The 27655-nt window shown below is 44.5% G+C and overlaps 1 protein-coding gene across 5 annotated transcripts in view; it reads right to left on the reverse strand.

The window, feature by feature from the left end:
• The window catches only part of LOC126995466 (G-protein coupled receptor GRL101-like), a 192433-nt gene that overhangs the window by 117778 nt on the left and 47000 nt on the right, over positions 1–27655 (reverse strand). For all 5 annotated transcript variants that reach the window (XR_007750333.1, XM_050855035.1, XM_050855033.1 and 2 more), the window contains exon 2: positions 21874–22013. Coding sequence is in view for 4 of the 5 variants with exons in the window: in XM_050855035.1 (XP_050710992.1) it covers positions 21874–21904 (31 nt within the window). In the remaining variant the exon portion in view is untranslated. The remainder of the gene's footprint in view (positions 1–21873; positions 22014–27655) is intronic.

Consider the following 27655-nt stretch of genomic DNA (forward strand, 5'->3'; position numbering starts at 1 on the left):
TCGACCCACTGATCACCAGACGCGACTATCCCACCTGATGACTCTTACTTAACCTCCTCCTCCTCCTCCTCCTCCTCCTCCTCCTCCTCCTCCTCCTCCCTTTCACCTCTTCACACATCACGTCTCCCTTCATTTATCGACTTAATACTTCTCTTTTTCCTTCCTTCCTTCCTTCCTTCCTTTCTGCTTTTCTTCCTTCATATCTTACGTCTTCCTTCCTTTTAAAATCAACCCTCTCCTCCTTCTCCCTCCCCTTCGCATTTCTTCTCGCTTCCTTAATCGACCCCCTCCTCCTCCTCCTCCTCCTCCTCCTTCTTCCTCTACTTCACACACCATCCTTCCTTTCGCCCTTATCCACTTTCTACCTCTACCTCTACCTCCCTCTACGTCTCCCTTTCTTAATCTACCTTAATCTAATCATTCACCTCCTCTCTCCCCTGCTCACATCTCCAACTTCCTTAATTGACCTCCTCCTCCTCCTCCTCCTCTTTCTCCTCTTCCTCCCTCCGCGTCACATATCCCTTCTCCCTTTCCATAATCTTTTGTTTCGCTTATTATATCTTTCTTTTATCCCTTGACCGTTTCATTTCGCTTTCCTTCTCATTATTTTGTATTTAGTTTTCTCATAATTTACTCCAGTGTTTCGCCTTTTCTAAGTTTATCATTTTTTACCTGCTTCCTTATTTCCGTTTTTTTAATGATTCTATGGGACTGTTTTTTCTTTATTTTGTACATTCTCTATTCTCGCTTAATTTCTTTCTTTAGTTTAATTTCGTTTTTTTTCCCTTTATATTGCATTCTCTTTCCTTTCATTCATATTTTTCCTTTCCTCACATCTTCCTTTTAAAACTCTAGTGTTCCATCTACTCTGCATTTCTTATATTTCCTTTTTATTACCTTTTCTTTCACCATTTCATCACTGTATTTTGTGTTCCACCTATTCCTTCTTTCTTTAATTCGCAAACCTCTTCCTTTCCATCCCTTTCTATTCATTCTTCTGTTCTCTTTTACTTAATTCTAAAGTTTCACCCAGTCTTCTTTTTCTTTCATTCTCTTTTCTTTCTCCAGATTACTTCCATAAATTGTAGCTTTCCACCCACTTTGTCTTCACCAGTTTTACCCTCCTTCCTCTCTCTTCCTTTCACGGCTGCAATATCTCATCATAATCAACGTTACATGATGCCCTCCTTACGTGATATCCCTCAGGACTCCCTTCTCATCCCTTCATGGCCGCCTTTCACTCCTTCTCATTATCATTTCTTTCAGTCTAGCCTCCTTCTCTTCCTTCCTCTCTCGATGTCTTTCACTACAAATTTCTTTCACATTAACCTCTCCTTCCTCATCCCTTCCCCAACCCCCTTCACTCCTTCTCTCTGCCATTTCTTTCACATCAACCTCCTCTTCGTCATCCCTTCCCCAACCCCCTTCACTCCTTCTCTCTGCCATTTCTTTCACATCAACCTCCTCTTCGTCATCCCTTCCCCAACCCCCTTCACTCCTTCTCTCTGCCATTTCTTTCAGACTAGCCTTTTCCTCTCTTCCTTTCTTTTTCGATGTCTTTCAATACAACTCTGCCATTTCTTTCACATTAACCTCCTCTTCGTCATCCCTTCCCCAACTTCCTTCACCCAACTCTCTGCCATTACTTTCACACTAGCCTTTTCCTCTTCCCTCCCTTCTCCCTTCTTTTCTTACCCGATGTCTTTCCTTTCCTACTCTGTCCTTTCAAGGGTCCTTCATCCTCACAAACTAGTCTCCTTTTTCTTCCTTTCTTTTTCGATGTCTTTCCTTCCTATTCTCTCTCGTTTCCAGGGTCATTTATTCTCACAAACTATCTTTCTCCTTTTTCCTGCCTTTCCGATTATCTTTCCTTCCTACTCCCTCATTCCAAGGATCAGTCATCAGCACAGACCAGACTCCTCCTTTTTTTTTCCCTTCTCGATGTCTTTCCTTCCTACTCTATATCCTTCCTGGGGTCAGTCATTTTTACAGACCAGCCTCCACCTTCCCGGCTACTGCTGACGCCTTTTTGATCCCACTGTACAGATTTCAGCCCACGAGTTCCTCAAGAGCACCAGGACGCTTCTTTTCCCCTCCCTCTTGCTTCTGGACGCCTGAGAGACCCTGATAAGCTTTTTACGCCCCTGCTAATTACTTTGGGTCCCGCAGCGCCACCCACTGCACCACCCACATGCCTGAAGACGCCATCGATCACCGCTGAAGATTGATTCGCTATGTGTCTGACCTTAGCGTTGATTGTTGATGTTAGAGGGATGAGTGCACACTGATAATAGCGTCTTTGGCCACAGTTATAAATTGTTTGTCTTTGTGGGAGTCCTTGTCGTCTGTTATCCGTGTTACGTTGATTTAAGGGAGCGTGAGATTGTGTGATGTGATGTGATCCTCTACTAAACCCGCCCCAAAACCCTTAAAATACCCCGCTCCCTACTACAGCCTTTCCGAGCATTAAGGGAACGTTTAAAGGGAAAAACAATAAAACAACAACAAAACATAGAAAGCCCGCTAAGAAAAAAAAAAAAACCCTAATCATTTCGCCGTTCAACAGTTATCAATATGCAATAATGTGCTATTTATGTATTATTATTATTATTATTATTATTATTATTATTATTATTATTATTATTATTATTATTATTATTATTATTATTATTATTATTATTATTATTATTATTATTATTATTATTAGTAGTAGTAGTAGTAGTAGTAGTAGTAGTAGTAGTAGTAGTAGTAGTAGTATGTATCAACTTCATCTGAAAATTGCGATGTGATTATAATTCTATACGTCGTTTTAGTATAATTAAACTCAAGTTGTGCTGGACATTAGGACGCAGGCTACTTTTATCATCCTTTTGTTTTGTTATTAGCCATAATTGACCTGATTCCTCCTCTTCTAATTCCTTCGTCTCCTTTACTCTTGGTCTTCAATACTCCAACTCTCTTCCTCAACTTTATTCTCATATTAACTTCTATTAAACCCTCTTTTCATTTAAACTTCTTCTCCTTTCCCCACCTATCTTCTATACTCCTTTCAAATGCCCCTTCCTCCACAGTTCCTTCTTCCTACCGCCATCCCTCTCTTTCCCCTCTTCCGCACTGGCTCTCCGCCTTTCATCCTCCCTCTTCTTTCCTCTCCTCTCCCCTCTTCTCTCTTCTTTCTCCCTCTTCTTTATTCCCATTCCTGTCTTTCTGTTTTCTTTCCGTATTTGCTCTCCGCCTTTCATCCTCCTTCCTCTTTCCCTCCTTCTCTCCTCTTTCCTTCCTTCTCTACTCTTTCCCTCCTTCTCTACTCTTTCCCTCCTTCTCTCCTCCTTCCCTCCTTCTCTCCTCCTTCCCTCCTCCTCTCCTTTTTCTCTCCTTCTCTCCTCTTTCCCTCCTTCTCTCCACTTTCCCTCCTTCCCTCCTCTTTCCCTCCTTCTCTCCTCTTTCCCTCCTTCCCTCCTCTTTCCCTCCTTCTCTCCTCTTTCCCTCCTTTCTTCCTTCTTCCTCTTTCCCTTACATGACACTACACTGAATCTGGACAAACTTTTTCCTTTTTTTCCTCTAATTATGATAAGCGACAGTTATTTACAAGACTTTTTAGATAGGATAAACTTGTGCGTGCGTGTTCGTCGTTCTCCACAGTCTGATCACGTGCTGGACTTGTGATTGTCAGCCATGCAGTATTCTTCCCATAAAAGCTGAGAGATGGATTATGACGGATGTGTGGGTACGGTTAAAGCCTCAAACTACATCCACACACGGACACGGATGAAACGAGACTGTAAAATCATCTCCACTCTGAACCAGAAATCAAGTCACCCTTACATTTTTTTACAGTACATAAATAAATAAGTAGATAAAAGTATAGTAAATAAAGTATAAAAAATAATGTAAAGTAGATGAAAAAGTAAAAAATAAATAAAGGAAAGAAGTTCACGACAAACAGCAATGAGAAAACTTGGGACCCACCGCCTTCAAACACCGTAACTTCACGCCGCGGAACCCGAGTCAGCGCAGCGGGACGGCACACGACAACGACAGCGGCCACCACCTCGCCAGTCGCCGCCACCTCGCTACGTTATGGGGCGGGCGTGGGTGGATGTGAAAGTTATTGGCCGGCCTCGTGCTGGGTCTGCGGGCGGTCTTTGCAAAATATATGCAATGGTAAGTCTCCGCCACCCCCCGTCCCTGGCGTGGGTGGCGGACGAGCTGGCGGCACGCGATAGGAGGAAGGGATGGAATAGTCTCGCTGGCTGGTCGGGTGGGAAAAGGGACAAGGACAGCAGCTTCCACCTCGAACCCAAGAATATGTTTTCGTCCGCAAGGAGATTAAGCCTTTTGGAGCTATACGAGTGAAGCCTTTGTCAATGGATCCATCGAAGCAATAGAACCCGTGAGAAGCTCAAGGAGGAACTTACCAAACTACCAAACTTATAACCTAAACTGAAAACCGGCGAGTATTCAACGTAGACTTGGCAGCACCTTTGAATGTTTGATGACTTCTGAATATACTCACACACACACACACACACACACACACACACGCACGCACGCACGCATAACGCCATCAAGGACTACGCCAAGACAGACAATCTATTTAAGGAGTACCAGTGTGGCCACATGTCTAAATACAATCACGCGACGCAGAACGATACACCTGCAGTTTCGCTCTGAATAAATCTTTATTGGCGCCGTTCGGGACACTCCAAAGACGCCGTTGGGAAGTTCAAGGGGACACTAACTCTTCATTGCTGAACATAACCAAGCAGGACGATATATCTGCACTTCTCTCTAAAAAAAAATCACTCGAGCACCGTCAGTGACCTTACTAAGACGCCGTTGGGAGGTTCAATTGGACAGTAACTCCTCATTAAGTCTGACCGCCTGAGAAACGGCCCCGCGAGCCTATAAATTCAACTTGTTTTCCGCGGGCAGGAGAGGTGACGGCCGCCCCTTAAAGCTGCGCGCCCTTGCGGATGGTTGACGGAGGCTACTCAACACACCGCCACCCGGGGCTTGGTAAGTGGCGATTAGCGGAGGATCCCGTGCGGTATCTCTCGAGCTGCTCTTCCGATCACGCGTGTAGTACGGTGGTGGAGGTGGAGGTGATGGTGATTGGTGGAAGGGTTGATATGAGAGATGAGTGTCAGGGTTGCAGCCAATGGAAAAGTGTGGAAGAAGAGGAGTAGGAGGGGGAGGATTGAAGATGACGAGGACGAGAAGGCGGATGAAAAGTAAGAAGATGTGGTGCAGGAAGATGGGGATGAGGAAAAGAAAGAGGAGGAGGATAAGGACGAAGACGAGGAGGGCGAGGAGAACTAGGACGAAAACGAGGAGGACGAGGATGAGGAAAAAAGAGGAGAAAAATAAAAAGAAGGAACGCAAGAAGGAGGAACATGAGTAAGAGGGAGGAAGGAGGGTGAATTTACTCGAATTAATTGAAGCTCACTAGGGATGAAAGATTTAGCTCCGCGCTGAAGTCTCGCCACCAAAGGAAGGAAATATTGCTGCACGAGGGACGGATGATCAATAACAGACGAGTGATAACTAGCTCCAAAAATGTAACCAGTTAGTACGAATATGTATGGTCCCAAATTCCTACTCCTTTGCACTCTCCATTCCTATAAACACTGATTCCTTTGCACTCTCCATTCCTATAAACACTGATTCCTTTGCACTCTCCATTCCTATAAACACGGATTCCTTTGCACTCTCCATTCCTATAAACACGGATTCCTTTGCACTCTCCATTCCTATAAACACAGACTCCTTTGCACTCTCCATTCCTATAAACACGGACTCCTTTGCACTCTCCATTCCTATAAACACGGACTCCTTTGCACTCTCCATTCCTATGAACACGGATTCCTTTGCACTCTCCATTCCTATGAACACGGATTCCTTTGCACTCTCCATTCCTATAAACACGGATTCCTTTGCAATCTCCATTCCTATAAACACAGACTCCTTTGCACTCTCCATTCCTATAAACACAGACTCCTTTGCACTCTCCATTCCTATAAACACAGACTCCTTTGCACTCTCCATTCCTATAAACACAGACTCCTTTGCACTCTCCATTCCTATAAACACGGACTCCTTTACACTCTCCATTCCTATAAACACGGATTCCCTTGCAATCTCCATTCCTATGAACACGGATTCCTTTGCACTTTCCATTCTTATATAAGCACTCATACGTATCAAGCTAACTGAGGGACGGATGATCAGGTTAGTGATTATTAACCCCAAAATTCGTCACCAGTTAGTATAAATATGTGTGGTCCCAAATTCCTATTCCTCTGCACTTTCCATTCCTATAAACACTGACTCCTTTGCACTTTTCATTCCTATTCAAACACTCATATAAAGTTAACAAAAAAATGGCAGAGGAGTATTTTTTTTATGCCTCACCGACTTCCACAAACCACGAATCAGAAAAGACAGAAAAATTCACGATGTTCCAAAAATTCTCGGAGATCACACACACACACACACACACACACACACACACACACACACACGAACACACTTTCGGAATATTTGGTGTAGTTACGAGAAAGACGGACGACGTAACTTTACATAATCTCTGAAACTCGGATTTACATAACTGATGAACGAGAAAATAGTGGACTAGAATTTTTTTCCCCCTCTCTCTCTCGCGCGCTAATGACTTGCACGGAACAGTGGACTGAGGAAGGTCGATTAGGGTGACGCGCAGGTAAACAGTTATTCGGGGGATCAAGGTAATCAGACCCCCCTTAACCCCCCTACCCTCCTCTCCTCTAACACCCCGCCACGGGCGGGTCGCCCGTGTGCCCGCCAGTCAGGGAGTGTCGAGAGTAGGTACTGACAGACAGACCCTTCCTGACCCATGCCTGACAGAACCACTCTTGCCTGACATGACCCCCCTGCCTGACCCGGCCCCCTGACCTGACCCCCTGCCTGACCCGGCCCCCTGACCTGACCCCCTGACTGACCCCCTGATGGTACCCTGCCTGACACCGTGACCTGACCCCTCCCTTTAAGGCCCATCATACTCCCCTTCTTCCGTCTCACTCATTAACACACACACACACACACACACACACACACACACACACACACACACACAAAAGAACACTCCCACGTTCTCTCTCTCTCTCTCTCTCTCTCTCTCTCTCTCTCTCTCTCTCTCTCTCTCTCTCTCTCTCTCTCTCTCTCTCTCTCTCTCTCTCTCTCTCTCTCTCTCTCTCTCTCTCTCTCTCTCTCTCTCTCTCTCTCTCTCTCTCTCTCTTCTCTCAAAATATTTCCTTTCGTCTCCGCTTTCAAACTTTCGGGTAAACTTGCACTTTTTTATATTTTTGATGTAATATATGCTGCCGTTGCTACCAGTACTCCTACTACTACTACTATTACTACTACTACTACTACTACTACTACTACTACTACTATAATAATAATAACAATAATGAGTGAGTGCTGCTGAATACCTGAACGCCCTGATCACCCGCCAGATATTGCAGCACGAAACTAACTTGACTTCTGTCCTAATTTTCGAGGTACAGCAACACCAGCACCGTCGACAACAATAATATTAGAACGCTTCCACCACCATCACCACCACCGCAACAATAATATTAAAACATTTCCACCACCAACAGCTCCACCACCGGCATCGCGTTCCCCCCAAGCGTCAAAGTTATGTCAGCCCAATACAGCCATAGCCTCCATCATCAATATCAAAGTTGGAAAGTTTCGTTTAGCCGGTGCAACATCTGTGGTCATATGCCGGAGAGAGACAGGAGGGGGGAAGGAATTATAGGAGAAGGGAACAGATCCCAGGAGAGGGGACACAACCCCCGATTAATACCTGGTACCCATTCATTGCTGGGTGGACAGGGGCGTAGGGTATCGGAAAAGCCGCCCAAATTTTTCCACTCCGCCCGGTAATCGAACCTGGGCTCTCTCGGTTGTGAGCCGAGTGTGCTAACCACTGCACCACGAATCATCAATATCAATCTCAACAACAGCGACAACAACTACAACGACACTCGCCACTCACTCATCCACAAACTCATGGACGAGAGTGGTTCTTTCACATTCCCTGAGATGACTTTTTATTATATTTGACATGTATTTTTGAGCTCCCGTTAAATATTAAATGTTGAATGATTTGAATATATTGAAAAAAAATTGTCTAAAATATACAAAACATATTTGGGAGAATTAATAATTTGTCTGGTATTATAAGGAAATAAAAAGGTTCGGTGCCAATTTTCTATTTTGAACATGTATGCCTCATAAAACATATCTTTTTTCATCATTATTCAGCTTTTGAATAAAATGACCACTATTTTTTGCTCTTCGTAATGAAGCATATATGCTAACCAAAATGACGAGCCAGTTATACTCAGTGAAAGCACACACGCTAATCACGGCATATGTTTTGGGCATGTTTTAAATATATTTTGGGTAGTCTATAAGTCTTCTTAGTAAGACTACAAGAAAAAAAAAAATCAACGTCCGGCTCGAGGCAGCGCCGGATGGCGGACTGAGTGCTCCAAAGTCGAAATGTCCGGCCAAAGCCGGATATCTTACCACCATACCGAGTCGACCGCACCAGACGAAACGAGAGTCGAGAGGAAACGCGTGGAGCTCCGGTCATGAACAGACCGCTCGTCGGAGTGTGTTGGGGCATGATGACACAGTGAGCGGGGCTTTGGTGGTTCTTGACGCCAGATGACATACAGAGAGCCCAGCAGAGGAGGATCAACAAAAGACCGTCGTGTATGCGGCTGACAACGTTTACATCCTTAGAAGTAATAGAGACAGTAAAGTTGAACAGCACATTAAAGGCAGCACATCATTCGGTAGAAGAAATGAGGTTGATAAAACGAATATATAAATTATGGGTCCATACCTCCCTGCTAGAGATAAAGAGGCTACATGAACATCATTTCAAGAGTTATTACATACTTAAAACGTGATGGGAAAGAACGCTGGTAGCCCGCAGCAAGCAACAAAGTCGAGGACGCTGGAGGAGAGACCTAAGAGTGAAAAAACACGTCCCAGTAAGACGTCTTTGAGCTAGAGCCAGGCAGGACAGCGAACGCGTTGGTGTGAGACGGCAACTCAGGGCGGACGGCCTTTATAGTGATGGAGAATGCGGTGGAAACGAGCCAGCACAAAAGGGCCACTGAAATCACGTGCCCCTGCGTATATTCTTTTCCTCTTTCTTTACCGTTTGGCAGAGCTTGGAGAGTACAAGTAATAGTTCGGATAAGACGAGCATCATCTGTGGTAACTCTGACGCAGTGCATGAGCGGCGTCTCCTCCACAGAGCAAGTCGTAGTGAGGGAAGGAGGCCGCCCGCTCACACATGCACCACGAGGGCACTGCATCACTCACAACACAGAAAACACGAGGCTGAGGTTTGATGCAATTGCGAGCCTCGGGCCTTAATTAAGCGCATCCAACCGTCAAGTTAATGCTACTCACACCACTCAAGAAGAAAATAATGCCACCACGTAGCATAATTGTTCCTCATTAACCCAGAAACGTCGCCCAGCAGCGTGCAAGGCGTGTCCTGGGCCGCGCCGTGCATGCTCCGAGCGGAATTCTGAATTGCCTCCGTGTGTCCTCTGCCGCGGCGAGGATGATTAAAGAGGACAACACGAGCCGCAATTTCCGCAGTGCTGCCTAATCTTGCTCATTGACTAATTCCTCGGTGTAAGGAAGAGCGTAGCCGCAGTGAGGGATGACAAGTGTGGCCCCATCTGTCTGCATATGAGTGGGAGCGACGGCGGCGTGATATCCAGGGCGACCAACAGAAAGAAGAAAACGCACTGCTATGATTATGGAGGGAGACTAATATTTTTTTCCTTCCTTCAGGCAGTCTTCCGCACCAGCGTTCTTGCAGTATATCAGGGACATCAAAGAGCACAAACGGTCATGGAATTTTCTCTCCGTCTGGTAATGCAATAAACACATTTCCTTGTTATTAATCAACTTTTCGTACTCATTTTCAGGTCTTCATCATCCTCCGTCATCGTTCCCGTCGGTGTTGTTCTATTATCATCTCCCTCCCTCCCTCCCTCCCCTTCTCCCTCTCCCTCTCCCTCTCTCTCTCTCTCTCTCTCTTCCTTCGTGCCCGGCGCCCATCACACTTGCAGTCCTTAATACATGTGGAATTTCTTTTATTAACGAGTAGCAATTGCACCTCCATTGATTTTACTGAGCTTCATTTTTTCGCTTAGCCTAGATCGTCGGCAGGCTTTCTTGAAGGGGTCTGGTTAATTGTCTGCCCCTGTCCGTAAGTATCGCGAGGAAGTATTTTATAGTGGCGCCATTCTTGTCTGGCTCGTGCTGCTTTCCCCTCCTCTCCCCTCAAGCTCCATGTGTTATCATCCTCTGCTATGTTTGTAAGGAGAGAGATCTTTTACTTCCCTTCAGATTACACTCACATGATTACGCTTTCCTCTCCCTTGCATCAAAAGCTTCGACAATCAGCGTTAAGTTAGACTCTTGCATAAAGCGGTACCAGAATGAGGCATGACGGCGGGGTGCGTGGAGAGGGTAAGATATATTTATAATTTACCCGACCTATGACCCCTAGCCTTCTTCAGACCTCGCGGCAGCAGCTCGAGGCTCTTCGGCGGATTAGCCCAATGGTCGGAGCATTCGACTTTACTATTCCGGGCAGGACGACCACTCTTTCCGCGCTTTCCGAGCCTTCCAATCAGCTGGGAGTGAGCGAAAGGAAGCAACATTTCACCTCACTGCGTTCTTCTTTCATTTAACTTTCCATCATTTCCTCCTTCAGGCGTTCGTGCCCACAGTAGTCTTACCGCAGCTGCTTGAGTAAGTGAACTGTGACACTTTAAACACCGCACTACATTCCTTCTTCCTCCAGCTCTCCTTTTCCTTCTCCGTCCTCATGATGTTCGTACTCACACTCATCTTGTTACCGCGGCCAACGTGACTAAAGGACCCTAGACACGCACTCTTGAGGTGATTGGTGCGCCTGGGTGAGCGGGAAGACGAGGAGCAGACATCGATGACAGGAACAGGAATTTAAGGAGACGATGATACGAGATGCCAGCTAAGGAGAAAAAGCAACTTAGGAGAATGCAATAAAGGAGGTACCGTGGGGAGTGTGGAAGAAGATTTGGGGTTTGGGGGACAGGGTAGAAGATTGAGTGTTGCAGGTATCATAGCCAGGGAAAGGAGCAACAATGGTTTTCTTTTGGCTTCCTGACGTTATGAGAGGAAGGAAAGATTGGACCTACCCCCCAAAAAAACTATCCCCCCTCTCCCTCTCTTTACTTCCTCCCCTTAACCCTCGAACTCTTCCCACCTCCCGGGTACAAAACTTAATATTTTTCCAAGACTTCATGAATATTCTCGCCCGATACACGACTTCGAGTACTTTTCGCCAACGTAACCAACATTCTAGGTGGCACTTGATCGCGATAAGGTTATAGATGACCAAAGAAAATGAAAGATTAATAGATAAATAGATAGATATAGACAGACAGAAAGACAAAGAGCAAACAAATTCTAACCATTCTGGGGGAAAAAACCCGATTGAGCAGAGGGTGAAGAGGAAAGGAAGAACGAAGACTAAAAAGAATAAGAAGAGAGGAAAGAATGAAAGAAGTACTGGCATCAGCGAAGTGGCGGAGAGAGGAAGGAGGGCAAAGTAAGCCGTTTTTCTGGTCCTAATAACGTCTTATACACTTGCCTTCACTCAACGCTTCAATTATGGAGAGAGGAGGAAGGGTTGGGTTGTGTGGGTTGAAGAGTGCAGTGAGGGTGTGGACAGGAGTAGTTCAGAGGGTCAGTGGCAAAGGGATGTAGTAGTTATGTGGTAGTTATGTGGTGGTAGTTATGTGGTGGTAGTTATGTGGTAGTTATGTTGGGTAGTTATGTGGTAGTGATTTTTTTTTTTTTTTTTTTACAGCAAAGGAATGGGTTGGGTTGAGTGGGTGGGTGGGTGAGTAAGGGACTGAGTGGGTGGCATGTGGTAAAGAGATGTGGTAGCGGTGGATGGGAGAGGTGGAAGAAGGTGGAGGGGAAAAGAAGTGACACAAAAGGAAGTAGATAAGAAAAAGTGTTTAAGTGTATAATTTAGAATGAGGTAGAGTGCCAAGCGAGGGGGGGAGAGAGAGAGAGAGAGAGAGAGAGAGAGAGAGAGAGAGAGAGAGAGAGAGAGAGACCAACTGCATAATTACATCTCAAAACAGACAACACAAAAGACTGAGTGAAACAAACTAGCACAAACTCTCTCTCTCTCTCTCTCTCTCTCTCTCTCTCTCTCTCTCTCTCTCTCTCTCTAACAATTAGCCAAAATAATGATACCCTAATTGGAAAACACCAATAGCACAAGGGCACTTCAAATTAACAAACCCATCCTCAATCACAATGGATCTAAATATAGCCACGTAATACATTTCCAATCGAGTTCCCTGCGTTGCCGGAGACTCAGGAAGGTACTGATTCTGACTGAAACCTAATATTTTTTTTACAGCGAATGAGGCAGCAGAGGGGAGAAAACAAACAGCAACAACAACAAAAGCCCGTTAGTCGCTGCTATAAACAAAAGAAAGAGGAACGAGAGGCCAGAATAGGAGGTCAGTTTCGGGTGGAGAGGTGTTTGATACTCTCCTCTTCCGCTAATAAAGGTTAGGAATCCTATCCCTTCAATACATAGAGGGATCGATCTTTCCCCAGTAATGACCGCAGCTTCACTAAACTTGTAATTCTCTAACCCCTCGAGCTTTTCACAGCATAACATCCTTTTAGTAGATCCTTCCAGCTGCCACAGATTCCATACTGCCAGACGATAGTAAGTTCATCTCAGCTAGCAAAGGTTAGGTCTGCTCTGTCCCATGAATCCCAGGAAATGATCGCTGATTCACTAAACTTGTAATTCTCTAACCCATCGAGTATTTCACAGCATAACATCCTTTTAGTAGATCCTTCCAGCTGCCATAGATGCTATACTGCCAGACGATGGTAAGTTCATCTCGGCTAGTAAAGGTTAGGTCTACTCTGTCCCATCAGTCCAAGAAATGATCGCTGCTTCACTAAACTTGTTATTCTCTAACCCATTGAGCTTTCCACAACATAACATCCTTTCAGTAGATCATTTCAGTTGCCATAGATTCTTTACTGCTAGAAGACATTAACGATATTTCAGTATTTCAAAGATTATCATGCAGCATCAATCACTGAGCCTTGTGCAAATAAAACGTGATTGTCAATGCAGCAATAATTACAAATGGTCGAGAATCCAATAAAAAGAAGAATAAAAAGAATAAAAAAAGAGTTGCAAAGCCTTCTAAAATGAATTCTAATCAAACAGAAATATGTCGTGCAGTAATTGTGTCTCATGAAGTTAACACTGTCCCTTGATCGGAAAAAGAGCTCGGAGGTTGCTAATGTGGTGCGAAAAGCCTTAACACAATATTTGATAAGTTGCCTCGAGCGTATGGTGGGTCAAAGGATTATTTTTATCTTTTATGAACAGCTCTTCTTAACAGTGACGCGCATTTGTACTTGTAGTGGAGAGACTGTGCACTTGGAGCAAAATTTAGTCCCCTTCGAATGTTCTCAATCAGGTACACCGAACCCACACATACAACACCCAGCTGACTGTTAGATTGCGTTCATGTTCACGGCCAGACAGCGTAATGGGGGACATCTCTCTCTCTCTCTCTCTCTCTCTCTCTCTCTCTCTCTCTCTCTCTCTCTCTCTCTCTCTCTCTCTCTCTCTCTCTCACACACACACACACACACACACAAGGAAAAAATAAACACATCGTCGTTTCTCTTTTCCTTAACTACTTAAAAATGCGTTGCCTTGGTGCTTTTTATTTTCTAAACAAGCCTTCATTAACATCACTTTGTGCTTATAAAATTATCTCGTCAGCAATGAATAAATAGTGGTCTAAGTAGGAAAATATAGTAGTGTTTCCACACAACTGAAGGAGAGCATTTAGAGCTTTTATGATGCTATGATAATGAGAGAAATTAAGATGCTGATAATAACAAACACAAGGAAAAAAGGATAAGGAGGAGGAGGAGGAGGAGGAGGAGGAGGAGGATGTAAAAGAAGAAAAAGATGATGGTAGAAGAGGAGAGAGAGAGAGAGAGAGAGAGAGAGAGAGAGAGAGAGAGAGAGAGAGAGAGAGAGAGAGAGAGAGAGAGAGAGAGAGAGAGAGAGAGAGAGAGAGAGAGAGAGAGAGAGAGAGAGAGAGAGAGAGAGAGAGAGAGAGAGAGAGAGAGAGAGAGAGAGAGAGAGAGAGAGAGAGAGAGAGACGGAGACAAACACAGAGAGGAAAAACTGGAGCTGGAACGCGGCTAGATTTAATTATTTCAAAATATGTAAAGAAAAAAAATGTCTTCCACAAACACTTTTCCCTATCCTAAACCTCTTCTGTGTCCATTTCATTTAACTTCCTAATTGCTAGAGTTATTTTTTACCTGATTCAATGGAGGAAGAGGAAGGCGTGAATACCTACTCGGCTAACAGTAGAGTATCTTAACGTGTCTACTTTCATATGTATTTCGAAATGTGTCCGCAGGTCTGTCTGTCTTTGTGTGTGTGTGTGTGTGTGTGTGTGTGTGTGTCTATCTATCTGTGTCTGTGTTTGTCTGTCTGTCTGTCTGTCTGTCTGTCTGTCTATCTATCTGGGCCCATATGCATAAAACTTGTTATCACTTGCAAACAGCTGTTACGACGAACATATTCCTGTTAGCCTTAACATTTTTCTGTTAAGCGCTAACAGATATTCACAAAGCTTGTTAAAGCCTTAACAGCACTATTAGGGTAACAGCGGCAGGGAACACTTTTACCGCTTAGCAAACAGGTGTTAGCAGGATTGCTTTTTTTTTGTAACTCCTCCTTTATTTGTTGACCATTTTTCTTCACCCAAAAAGCATTTAATCGGGAATGTTAGGAGATTAAGGCTTGCGCAGATACGTAGATGTGTTTGTTGGATTTACGAAGAAAATTACGATATAGTTCCTCGCGGAAGGATATGTATGTGAATGCTAAAACATTTCCCGCTTTCTTCTGTAGCAGCGCGAGAGAAAGTTGAAGTTTTAGGAGAGACAAAAAATACCTAAGATAAAAACGAAGTGAAAACATCTTTTGCAGCCAGTAATTCCGCAGAAACTCATGACAGGACTCAGGTGGAGAACATATTTTTTGTTTTTTTTTATTATTATTGACATTGAAATCAGCAGATTAATGAATATAAACACTTGATATTGTCGAGAGTATATATAGTACAGTTGGCACCCCTGAGCCGAGACTTAACAAATAGCTGTTTTTGCTAGCCAACAGTTGCCAAGTTTCTCTTCTGTTAGCGTCTTACTGCTAACTAGCAGAAATTGTTAAGGCTAACAGAAAAGGTTTATGTATCTCTCTCTCTCTCTCTCTCTCTCTCTCTCTCTCTCTCTCTCTCTCTCTCTCTCTCACATACATCCTCTCTCTTCCCTATTATGAGCAAAGCTGTGGACGGTTTCTTCTCTTTCCCCCTCGCCATCCTTTCTTCCCCTCCTGGTAATCGTCGAGGCAAACACTCACCGCCACACACACCTCACCTTAATCTGGCGACCAAGACCCACTCAGAAGCTAAGCGGCCTTTTGTTCTCCCTGATCTTCGTCCCATCCTCTCCCTGATGCCGCTCCTCCTTGCCCGTAGTATATAGGTATTGATGGTCTGGTTCTACACAGTACACTACGATGAGTTAGTTGCTATGCATGGTACTAACGTTTTTATGTTCATTTTCGTCTGGCTGATCTAGGAACGTGACTGATTTAAGTATTTGGTAAAGAAAGGTATATAGTAATTTGTAGTCTAGTTTAATACAATACACGACGATCAGTTAATTGCTAGACATATTTCTACGTTTTTTTTTCATTTTCATTTGCCCTATCTAGGAACATGACAGACAGATTTTAGTGTTTAGTGGCGGAAAAGGTTTTGTGTTGGATAATATTACACTGCAGGCTAACAGATGACACACCATGAAAAAGCTACAGCAACGACAACAATAATAATGATGATGATGGTAATAATAGTACTAATTGTCGTGGTATCCTGAGTAAAACAAAGAACGTTTTAATAAGTCTTTCGGGTTCTCTCTTCATGCGCTTCCTGACCTAATTTGGGGTTTCAAGGGGACGGTTATGAGAGAGGAAAGAGGAAATCGGAGGAGGAGGAGGAGGAGGAGGAGGAGGAGAAGGATGATGATGATGATAAGGAAGAGGACGAGGACGAGGAAACATGGAAACATGGAGTGGCAGGCAACAGAAAGCCTATTGGATCATTACGAGGTTGCCTGCTGTAGAGCCGTGATCTGCCTGACAGTCACTTGGTGCCTGCAGAGCAGTTCAAGGCATTTCGGTGCGTATTTTCAGTTTACTCCTGTTGTCACAAAGTGACGGTCGATGCAAATTTTGAAGGAGTTGATGGTTTCTCCACTTACTACCTCAGTAGGGAGGTCGTTCCAATGGCGTACGACTCGGTTAGAGAAGAAACTCCTATATACCAATGTCTGTGTTGCATCGTTTCGCTTGAATGGGCAGGCCGTTGTTTCTAGTTCTTGAGTTGGTCTGTAGCTCAAAGAGCTTGGAGTGGTCGACGGTACTGAATTTTTTTTAGGTACTTGAAGACCTGAATCATATCCCCCCGTAGGCGTCTCTTTTCCAGCGTGAAGAGGTTAAGTCGCCTGAGTCGTTCTTCATACGGCAGGGCTTTCAAGGGTGGAATCATCTTCGTAGCGCGTCGCTGGATTCTTCTAATAATTCAATGTCTTTTCTGTACTTAGGGGACCAGAATTGTACTGCATACTCGAGGTGAGGTCTTACCATTGAGTTATATAAAGATAACATTATTTCCAGCGTCTTATATTCGAAGTTTCTTGATATAAACCCGAGTATAGTGTTGGCTTTGTTATATGCTTTTTTACAGTGTTTTGCGTGTTTTAGGTCACTGCTGATAGTGACTCCAAGATCCGATTCCTCCTGCACGACCTGCAGAGGATATCCACGCATGTTGTATGTATGGTTACTGTTTCTGGATCCAAAGTGAATGACTTTGCATTTGTCAACGTTGAACGACATTTGTCACTTTTCGGACCACTGCATGATCTGGTCAAGGTCCTTTTGGATGACTTCACAGTCGGCAGTCGTGAGGGCCCTTCCGCCCACTTTAGTGTCGTCGGCAAACTTTGTTAGGGAGGATTTCAATCCCGCTTCCAGGACGAGAAGGAAGAGAAATAGGAGGAGGAGGAAGAAAGAGGAGAAGGAGGAGGAGGAGGAGGAGGAGGAGGAGGAGGAGGAGATAGTATACATAGGAATACATAGGAAGAACAGACACCAGAAGACCTATTGGTCTATGGCGAGGGTGTCTGTTTACTACCGCTACTACTAGTAATCTACGTTTGGTAGGACAGGACAGAATAGATGAAGGCTGTGTAGAAAAATGAAGAGAAACACATAATGAAAAGAAGTAATAAAGCGTCATCTTGTCTAATTGGCTCACTAGTCGAGTAATGAGAAATTTGTCGCGTGGAAAAATCTTGGGCGGTTTAGGAAGCGGAGTGTAAGGGAGTCGAGGCGACGAGGAGGAGGCGAGGAGTGGCTGATCATTGGGGGGAGGGAGGGAGAGGGGGAAGTGGGGAGGAGAAAGTGTGGTGGGGTTGGTTGGTGGTGGTGGTGGCGTTGTTTGGTGATGATGGCGGTGGTTGGTGGTGGTGTTGTGGTTTTGTGTGGTGATGGTGGGTTTTTTTTTATGAAGGTGGGGAAAAATATCGAGGCGATGGAAGGGGTGGTTGGTGATGGTTGGGGTTGTTGATAATGGTGGGTGTGTGGGGAGGCGGTGGCTGAGTCGTCAAAGTAAACGGCTGTACAGGAGGGAGTTCAGTTCAATCCCCGCGCCAGCCACAGCATTCAGCCGCCGCCCGCCGCCGAGTGGCTTAAACATGCTGTCACTCCAGACCACCTATCACCTAGACTCTAGATTCTAGGATCAAAGATGAAGATGAGCTCTGGGAGAGCCAGCATGAGCCAATGCAAGATGGCGCACGCCACACTGCGCCTGCGCCAGGCTGGACCACTGGCCGACCATCAACCCGCCGGAATGAAGCCGACACCCCAGGATCCACCCACGGGAAAGAAGTTACCAATAAAAAAAAAAAAAAAAAAAAAAATGGTGGGGTTGGTTGTTGGTGGTAAAGAAGTAGCATTGTGTGGTGATAGTGGTAGTGCTGGAATGACGTTACTGGTTAGCTCTTGCTCTCGGAAGTTGGACAGCACGGAGATGAACTAGAGTGGAAGGTCGTGTGCAGGGATGTCGCTGTAGGGTTGGAGGCACACAGTCAGTAAGGTCAGATTAGTAATTAGCATGAAAATAGTCGTAAAAAGTAGCGAAGGAAACGAAGGTTATGGAGTGGTGATGTGAGCTGGAGGTGGGAGGCGGTGGTAGAGCGTGGTGGTAAGAGGTGATGAGTGAGTTGAGATGGGTGTTGGCAGTGGAGTGCAGGGGGTGAAGGTGGAGGGGAGTGGCGGTGATGAGGGGTGGTGGAAGATGGTGGCGTGGGTGGTGTTTTATGCAAAGAAAAAAACAGTCTAGAAAACGTTGCTCTCACATGAGGAATACAAGGTGTTCCAACAAGCGTAAGCAAAAATGGGGAGGCGGTGGCTGAGTCGACAGAGTGACGGCGCCGTGTTCAGGAGGACGCGAGTTCAGTCCCCGCCCGGTGCCACCAAGATGAGATTTTTCAGCCGCCGCCGAGTGGCTTAAAACTACCTACATGCTGTCCAGAAGACCACCTATCAACCCGGACTCTAGATTCTAGGACTAATTAAAGATGAGCTCCGGGAGGTCAGCATGAGCCAATGCAAGATGGCGCCAATATAAACACTCGCCTGCGCCAGAACGGGCTGGGCCGACCATCAGGCCCCACCGGGAAGAAAGCCTACCGGCGCAATAGGCCGCGACGTAAAAAAATAAAATAAAATAAAACAAAATAAATTTGGTTGAAGGAGTGCTTTGTGACAGCCCTATTTTTTCGTACAGTAAAGGAAGCAGCTCAAGGGTAAAAAATAACTGAGAAAAAAGTCCGCTAATCACTGCCCCTATAAAAATAAGAGTACAGACAAGCGGCCAAAAGGAAAAATATCGAGAAATGACTGCTGCCGCTTCCTCAGACCACCGGAAAATATAGACTCCCTTCTCCATTTCAATTGAGATTTCAATTATTTTTATAGTCACATATATTCCACTTTTTTATTTTTTTATCTTTCCAAAGCCACCATCAGTAGCCTCTGTATGGAGTATTAATCACATGTGTTTGACGAGGGAAGGACTCCACCCACACGCTTCTTGTAGACAGAGTAAGCGGCTCACCAACCTCTTCCTCTTTCAGACCGTATTCTTCCCATTTAATTCCACCGCAGTGTTGCTTCCTTCGCTACCTTTTACGACTATTTTCATGATAATTGCTGATCTGACCTTACTGACAGTGTGCCTCCAACCCTACAGCGACATCCCTGCACACGACCTTCCACTCTAGCTCATCTCCGTGGTGTCCAACTTCCGAGTGCAAGAGCTAACCAGTAACGTCATTCTTTCTTCCCTATCATTAGTATACTTTCGAACAGTCTTCAGTATGCCCGCCCTTCCTACGGCTATAACGCTTTTACAGACTAACTCCCCGTTACATTTTGCGAGTAACACATGACCAGCAACCTCGCCCACAACCTTCGAAAATGTTGTAGCTCTTCGTGAATTGAGACTTCCAAGGTTTTAGAGGCGGATTACATCGCTGCAAGAATTTTGTGAACCTTGGCTCAGTCACACAGACGAGAGAGGGATATAGGGGGGGGGGTATGAGATAAATGTGAGAGTTTGTCCTTGAAACAGTAACTCACACACCTACATATATTCTCTCTCTCTCTCTCTCTCTCTCTCTCTCTCTCTCTCTCTCTCTCTCTCTCTCTCTCTCTCTCTCTCTCTCTCTCTCTCTCTCTCTCTCTCTCTCTCTCTCTCTCTCTCTCTCTCTCTCTCTCTCTCTCTCTCTCTCTTTTTTATTTAAACAAATTTTTACAAAAAAAGGAGGCTCAAAATTACACTTTTTAGGTATAATTATTCTAAGAGCCTGCGTATGGGACAAATTGAATTGTCGAATGTTTGAAACATACAATCATACAAATACAAAATACGAAAAAGTAAAGAAAAACATGTAAAAACAATATGGAATAATGTCAGTTTGTCACTTCATATTTATAGTTTATATCACTAGCGCACTTGGGTGTCCCTCACGCCACCTGTGAGCAGCCAGCTTTACCTGCTGCGTGCTCATGTTCTCCACTTGGGGAGTGGCTGCCGTGAACATGTTCCACAGGCGTGTGGTCCTGGCTGTATATGTGCGCTGGTGCTGCCTGGAGTGTGATCGAGGCACCTCCACGAGCTGGTCACCAGAGAGTGTAGTCCGGGTGAACCTCTGAGCAGCGCGTGGAGGGAGCCTCAAGCTGCTGAGGTGGGGAACCCCCTGCACCTGGGCTTTGTGACACACCACCAGTGCTGAGACATCACGGCGGTGCTCCAGCGATGTCACAGTGGCAGACGACTCCTCCAGGTGCTCGCTGGCCTCCACCAGACGCAGTGCTCGTCGCTGCACTGCGTCGAGCCTCTGCATGTGGGTGGCAGCACTCGCCATCCAGCACAGGGCACCGTACTCCAGATACGGACGTATCTGTGCCTTGAAGAGAGTGAGGATGCCCCGTGGGTCGAGGGATCCCGCTACTCTTCGCAGGGCAGAGACTCGCAGGGAGGCCTGGCGGGCAACAGCTCGGACGTGGAGGTCGAAGCGCAGGCTTTGGTCCACAGTCACTCCCAGGACCTTGATGTAGCCCTGGAGGGGCAGACTCCTTTCTCTCTCTCTCTCTCTCTCTCTCTCTCTCTCTCTCTCTCTCTCTCTCTCTCTCTCTCTCTCTCTCTCTCTCTCTCTCTCTCTCTCTCTCTCTCTCTCTCTCTCTCTCTCTCACCTGGGAACACTTGACATGAATTCAGTTCAGTGTTGATGACTTTTAGCTTTTTTATTTAGTGACAGGCCACCAAAAGGTTAATTAAAATGGGACCACAAAGAATTAACAAAAAAAGGTTAGTGTGACCAGCATTTCAATGTAAATTCTCTCTCTCTCTCTCTCTCTCTCTCTCTCTCTCTCTCTCTCTCTCTCTCTCTCTCTCTCTCTCTCTCTCTCTCTCCATATATACGTAAATAGACTAGTAGTATGGAGAAAGCGTTACACTATCTTTTGTGATCAAGTTCTACTGCAAAATTATCGAGCATCGCATGAGACATTGTTACTCAAACTGTGAAATGGAATCGAAGCCTGTGGCAATCCTCAGAGACAGTTGTAACATTAGAGGGACGTCCACAAAAGTCGTGCCTTGAGTAAGCTGATTGAATTTGCCGAGGATAATATAACGTCATTTAGTATGAGAAAGGGACCACCGCGGACATTGGCGTGAGGAAGACTTTGTAAGGAAACTCAAGCATAGGTGAGGAAAAGTTGGCCTCGGCACCTCCTTCCCACTAACAATGCTGATGATGAATATTCTGACGTGGATGACGATGACAACGATGACAATGATATGCTTTAGCAAAATGCAATGCATGTAAAAATGAATTGACTTGATCTCCTTCCTTCCTCCTTATCTTGAGCTAGTCTGCGTCTGGAGGTCCCTTCCGTGTTCTGTACGTTTAATTAATTACACTCGTGACTTCCCCGTCCACCGTGTTAGTCTGCGGCACGGAGGTGCGAGGTCTTGCACAACCACGGCTCTTTCATCCCCCTCCCCCAAGTCTTACCTGTCGCCAGGATTAAGATGACGCCCGCCATATCTTCAGGCAGGTGATCGCCCTCTTTTCTTTCCTGCTTATTTCCTGGACACCCCACGAATCACTTTATATCTAGCAGGGCTGGGCCGGGCAGGTGCGGCACAGCGGGACTGTGGGGAGAAATGCAAGGAATTACTTACTCAGCCGCACGACACTCGTTCTGCCGGGAATTAATTATTCATAACTAACATTTTAGTGCGACTTCACAACACAACATCCCAATATATGTGTGTATATATATATATATATATATATATATATATATATATATATATATATATATATATATATATATATATATATATATATATATATATATATATATATATATATATATATATATATATATATATATATATATATATATATATATATATATATATATATATATATATATATATATATATATATATATATATATATATATATATATATATATATATATATATATATATATATATATATATATATATCTATATATATATACACACACACACACACACACATTGTGCCATAACCACAAATATGACCCTTCCCACACAGCTCGGGACAAATTCATCACACCAGTGTAAGGTGGCGTCCAACACGTGTACCAACAAAAGATTTCTCTTCACGGTATCGACAACTAAATATAACCGAAATGTAACAGTAAGAAGATAGCAATAGATTACAGAAAAGAGAAAGTAACTAAGAAAGCGCAACATTTATGAATTAAACAACATACAATTACATTTTTTCCACACAGCAGTGTGCTACAGCAGGTGGCAGGCAGCAGGTGAGGAAACACAAACTACACTGAAATGGAGAATGAAATGCTATATATCTACCACAGAAAGAGAATATTCACGACGCTAAGTGATTCTGGCTTTCCCTTTGCCAAGTGATATAATGGATCCGAAAGTTGGTTTGGGTATTTTATTTCCTCGCAAAGGCCTGCATTATATTTAGCCACGGGGGCGAGGGGAGGCGAGCAAATTTGAAACACTCCAACGATAAGGTGGAGGTGGAGTGCAAGCTGGTAGGCAGATTTTACCCTTTAAATTTTCAAATGTAGCCTTAAACGAGGCGTATAAGAGCCCAGTGATATGCCATGATAATGTTATATAGTAGTCTAGCGTAGCCGATGCCTTCCCAATGTTGGCACGGCGACTCTCAAAGACTGTGTCACCCTCTACGTTGGGGCAAAAAGTCAAGTATTCGTGCATCTCTGTAAATTAGACTACTTAATCTTGTTTACTTATTTTTCTCTCTCGGTAGGCTTTCTTGGTGTGTGAGAGAGAGAGAGAGAGAGAGAGAGAGAGAGAGAGAGAGAGAGAGAGAGAGAGAGAGAGAGAGAGAGAGAGAGAGAGAGAGAGAGAGAGAGAGAGAGAGAGAGAGAGAGAGAGAGAGAGAGAGAGAGAGAGAGAGAGAGAGAGAGAGAGAGAGAGAGAGAGAGAGAGAGAGAGAGAGAGAGAGAGAGAGAGAGAGAGAGAGAGAGAGAGAGAGAGAGAGACTGATAGACAGACAGACAAACGGACAGACATATAGACAGAGACCTACAGAAATAGATAAACAGCCAGACAGAGACAGACAGACGGACTGACGCTTACTGAGACAGAGCCAGACAGCCAGACAGAGAGACAGAAAGAAAGGTACACAGCAATAAAGAATTTCAGATAAAGAGTAATCTACGCATTCATTTCAAAAGTTTTATCAAGGCAGCCAAAAAAAAAAAAAATTCCCGCTAGACAAACGTTTCTCCCCCAAGTCTTAATTAAGAGGATGATAACGCACTCAAAGGGAACGTTTTTGCATGCGCCGCGTTAAAGGAAGTGTAATTAAACGCCCAGTCATGATATTTTCTCTGCATTAATTTAAAAGCTTCATGCAATTCTGAAAGGAAAAATAATATAACCGTCTCAGGTTCACCCGAGTCCAGGTAATTATTATTATTATTATTATTTTATTTATTTATTTATTTATTTATTTATTTATTTATTTATTTATTTTTATTTTTTTTGCACGGAGTAAGCGTTTCACGGTCACCCGAATGTTACGTGTCCTTGTTCAGACCTAAGCTTTGAATGCGCCTGAGTGTGACCAACCGGATGATGACCTGGGAAGAGCTAACAGGCATTCAGAAAGTATATTAATGTCAAATGCTTTCCCGCAGCATGTTTTACGCTCTTATAACTTCATATACAAAAAAAAGGCAGTCACCCTGATTAAGAAGTTCAGAAGAGGATTAATTTAAATATATATTTAATACGAATTATCTGGGAGCCCAAAGAATATGGATGGATACTGATGTAGGTATGTGTGTATGTATGTATGTATGTATGCATTTCTCTCTCTCTCAAGTTTCACACCATAAATTACTTTATGAAATCGCAAAATGCTTGAGCAATAGACAGCAAAGAGTGGTGATCGATGGATTTAACTCAGAGTGGACGCCTGTCACTAGTGGTGTCCCTCAGTGCTCAGTTCTCGGTTCAGTGCTGTTCATTATTTACATCAACGTCGTTGACGTTGGACTCAACAATCTTATTAGTAAATTTTCAGACGACACAAAAATTGGTAACTCGGTTCTCATTGACGAGGAAAGATAAAGACTCTAAGAAGATTTGCATAAAGTTTCAGCTTGGTCTGATAGATGGGAGATGCCCTTTAATATAGATAAGTGCCAGGTCCTTCAAGTTGGAGCAAGAAATAAGAAGTTTGATCACGAAATGTGTGGCGTTAAACTCAATGAGGAGAAGCAGTCAATGTGCCGAGGACCTGGGTATCAAATTCGCCTCAAACCTCAAATTCTCACAGCAATGCATTGACGCAGCAAATAAAGCGTATCAAATGCTGGGCTTAATTAACAGCAACTTTAAATTAAAAAATAAAGATGTAATACTCCCACTTTAGGCAGACCCCACATGGAATATGCGGTACATGTTAATGATGATGTAATTACTACGCCCTTTACATGATCATCGTTGCAGCATCGGCCTTGACGACGGTCTGGACTCATCAAACGCTCCTGCTCTTACTGATTGATTCTTGCTAGTGTTTAAGCACAATAAAAGTTTACTCAAATATATTCAAACAAAGTCAAGTAACTGGCCATCAGCGCTGCGCCGCCCTTACCAACACCCCCACGCAGACCCTATCGTAACGCCCCCTTGTTCCCTGCCTCACGCTGCCATCCTTCACCTGACAACCTCCGCCCCAACCAACCCAGAGGGCTTACACATTAGTTAAATATTCAGGAGACAAAAAAGTTGTTTGCCCGAAATCGTGGCGGCGAGCGAGGCATCGGACGGGCAGGAGGAGAAGGACGCGAGAGGGGCAGCGAGGGGCCCCGGGGACCCTCTCGTGTCCTGGTGCTGCTTCTGCCCGGCCGACACCACCACGAGCACGGCGGGCGTGGCAAGGGGCGGGCAGGAGACCAGGACACGAGGGGCGCAGCGAGGGGCCCCGGGGACCCCCTCGCGTCCTGCTGCTGCTTCTGCCCGGCCGACGCCACGTGCAGGGCGGAGAGGCAGCAGATGACGTGAACAGGTGAGTGAAAGAGTCCCCTCTACGTCACTGGGTCAAAGTCTTCCTCAATATATGGTCGAAGTTGTCCTCAATAAAGGGTCAAAGTCGCCTTCAACATTGGGTCAGATTCTTGTAAGCAGAGGAAGACAGTTCTCTTTAACAAAGGCTTCCATACTCCTAAGCTTTAGGGGCATGGAATTCTCTGTGGATAAGTCGCCCCCGTAAGACGCATCGGTAGTTGGTAGGCAAAGTGGCACTGCGTGGGCACCGCTCGGCGGAGTCCTGAAGTCCTCACCCTTGCCGTTTAGCCGGACCAAGGGGGTCCTCTCGGCGGAGTCCTGAAGACACTTAAGTACCTTCGCGTAGGGCGCAGAAGGCCCGCCTGAAAAAGGGTCCAACGATAAACGAGGTTGTGGTGAGGCTGTCTTCCTGCAGCGGCCGGGATACGAACCCTTTGTTGAAGCGGACTTGAGTCTTTATTGAGCATGACGAGCACTATATTGAGGCAGACCGGCCATTGGCTAAGGGGGTTTGAGGCATTGCTTGAAGGGCACTTCAGGCCTTTGCTGAGACTCAGCCTTAGGGACTTAGGTTAAGGTTTAGTTTAGGGTTTGGGTCAAGCAAGAACTAATGAACACATTTCCTTCCACAGCACAATTAGGAACTAACTCAGTCTTTCCTTCCCCAAAACTAACTCACATTTCTTTCTGTTTCAGGTAATCGTTCAATGAAAAATAAGATTTCTTTTCGTACTCTTTTCCTTTCTCTGTTGGTTACTTTTCCTTTAGTCTTGAGAGACTTCATACGTGCTTGCTTTTGTCGACCTTGTTCTCCTTGTGGCAGAAAGTCACCTTAAGGAAGGTCGAGGATGTCGGCGGGGAGCGCCTCTGTGACGGTGACGTCCTCCTTTGGGTGTTAGAGTGCTGGATCTCTCTCTCTCTCTCTCTCTCTCTCTCTCTCTATATATATATATATATATATATATATATATATACACATAACGCAGAATGAAGATAATTAGAGAAGTGTCATATTTAAGACACTCTTAAAACGATCTGTAAAATAAAATCAACTCAGAAATCTTGAAATAAGAGATCCATGACAAGAATATGTGATAAAAAACCAATAGAAAACGAACTTCACAAAGAGACGAAAACATGAAGATACGACGACAGTTAGACCCTGGAACGTTGTGAGCCAAGACTCAAAGAGCACTGCGAAAATATCATGCCTATTGAAATCTACTGCATAATAACTTAGAGACGTAGACGATACAGTGGCCAAACTAACGAAAACTTTAGCTTGGGAATGAAGAGAAATAAACGCATACAAAAATAAACACAATGAAAACTAAAGAAAATTAAGAATGCCAGAGAGGACGGTGTGAAAAATATTTGGAAAGAGGTGACATATGACTAAAGTTATGAAGGAGAACCAAAAATCTACCTTGCGAATGAATGAAAACAAATAAATGCATCCAGAATTAAATGAAAAAAAATGAAGACGGAGGATGAAAAGGAGAACAGTGTGGAGAATTTCTTTTAAGGATGAGGCTTTTTTATATTTCTAGAGGACTTTTAGTTGTTGTTTCTAGCGGGCTCTTGTTATGTTTCTAGCGGGCTTTTTTTGCTTACAGCGGGCTTTTCCTTGTTTCTAGCGGTATTTTTCTTGTTTTTAGCGGGCTTTTATTATGTTTCTAGCGGGCTTTTTTTGTTTACAGCGGGCTTTTTCTTGTTTCTAGCGGTATTTTTCTTGGTTTTAGCGGGCTTTTCCTTGTTTCTAGCGGTATTTTTTCTTGTTTTTTGCGGGCTTTTTCTTATTTCTAGCGGGCTTTTTTTGTTTACAGCGGGCTTTTTCTTGTTTCTAGCGGTATTTTTCTTGTTTTTTGCGGGCTTTTATTATGTTTCTAGCGGGCTTTTTTTGTTTACAGCGGGCTTTTTCTTGTTTCTAGCGGTATTTTTCTTGTTTTTTGCGGGCTTTTATTATGTTTCTAGCGGGCTTTTGTAGTTTCTGTCGGACTTTTTTGCTGTTTCTAGCGGGCTTTTTATGTTTTGTCTTTGTTTTTGCGCTTGAGCTGCCTCCCTTGCTGAAAGATGGAGGAGGAGAGGCAAAAATAATAGAGACGTGTATCCTCCTTGCAAATCATAGACAACACAAACATCTCAGCAGGGATTTGTTAGGACGTATTGTGAGAAGGTATCGATCCATGTAACGTGTGTGTGTGTGTGTGTGTGTGTGTGTGTGT

This window comes from Eriocheir sinensis, chromosome 8 (assembly GCF_024679095.1).
Source record: "Eriocheir sinensis breed Jianghai 21 chromosome 8, ASM2467909v1, whole genome shotgun sequence".
NCBI lineage: Eukaryota > Metazoa > Arthropoda > Malacostraca > Decapoda > Varunidae > Eriocheir > Eriocheir sinensis.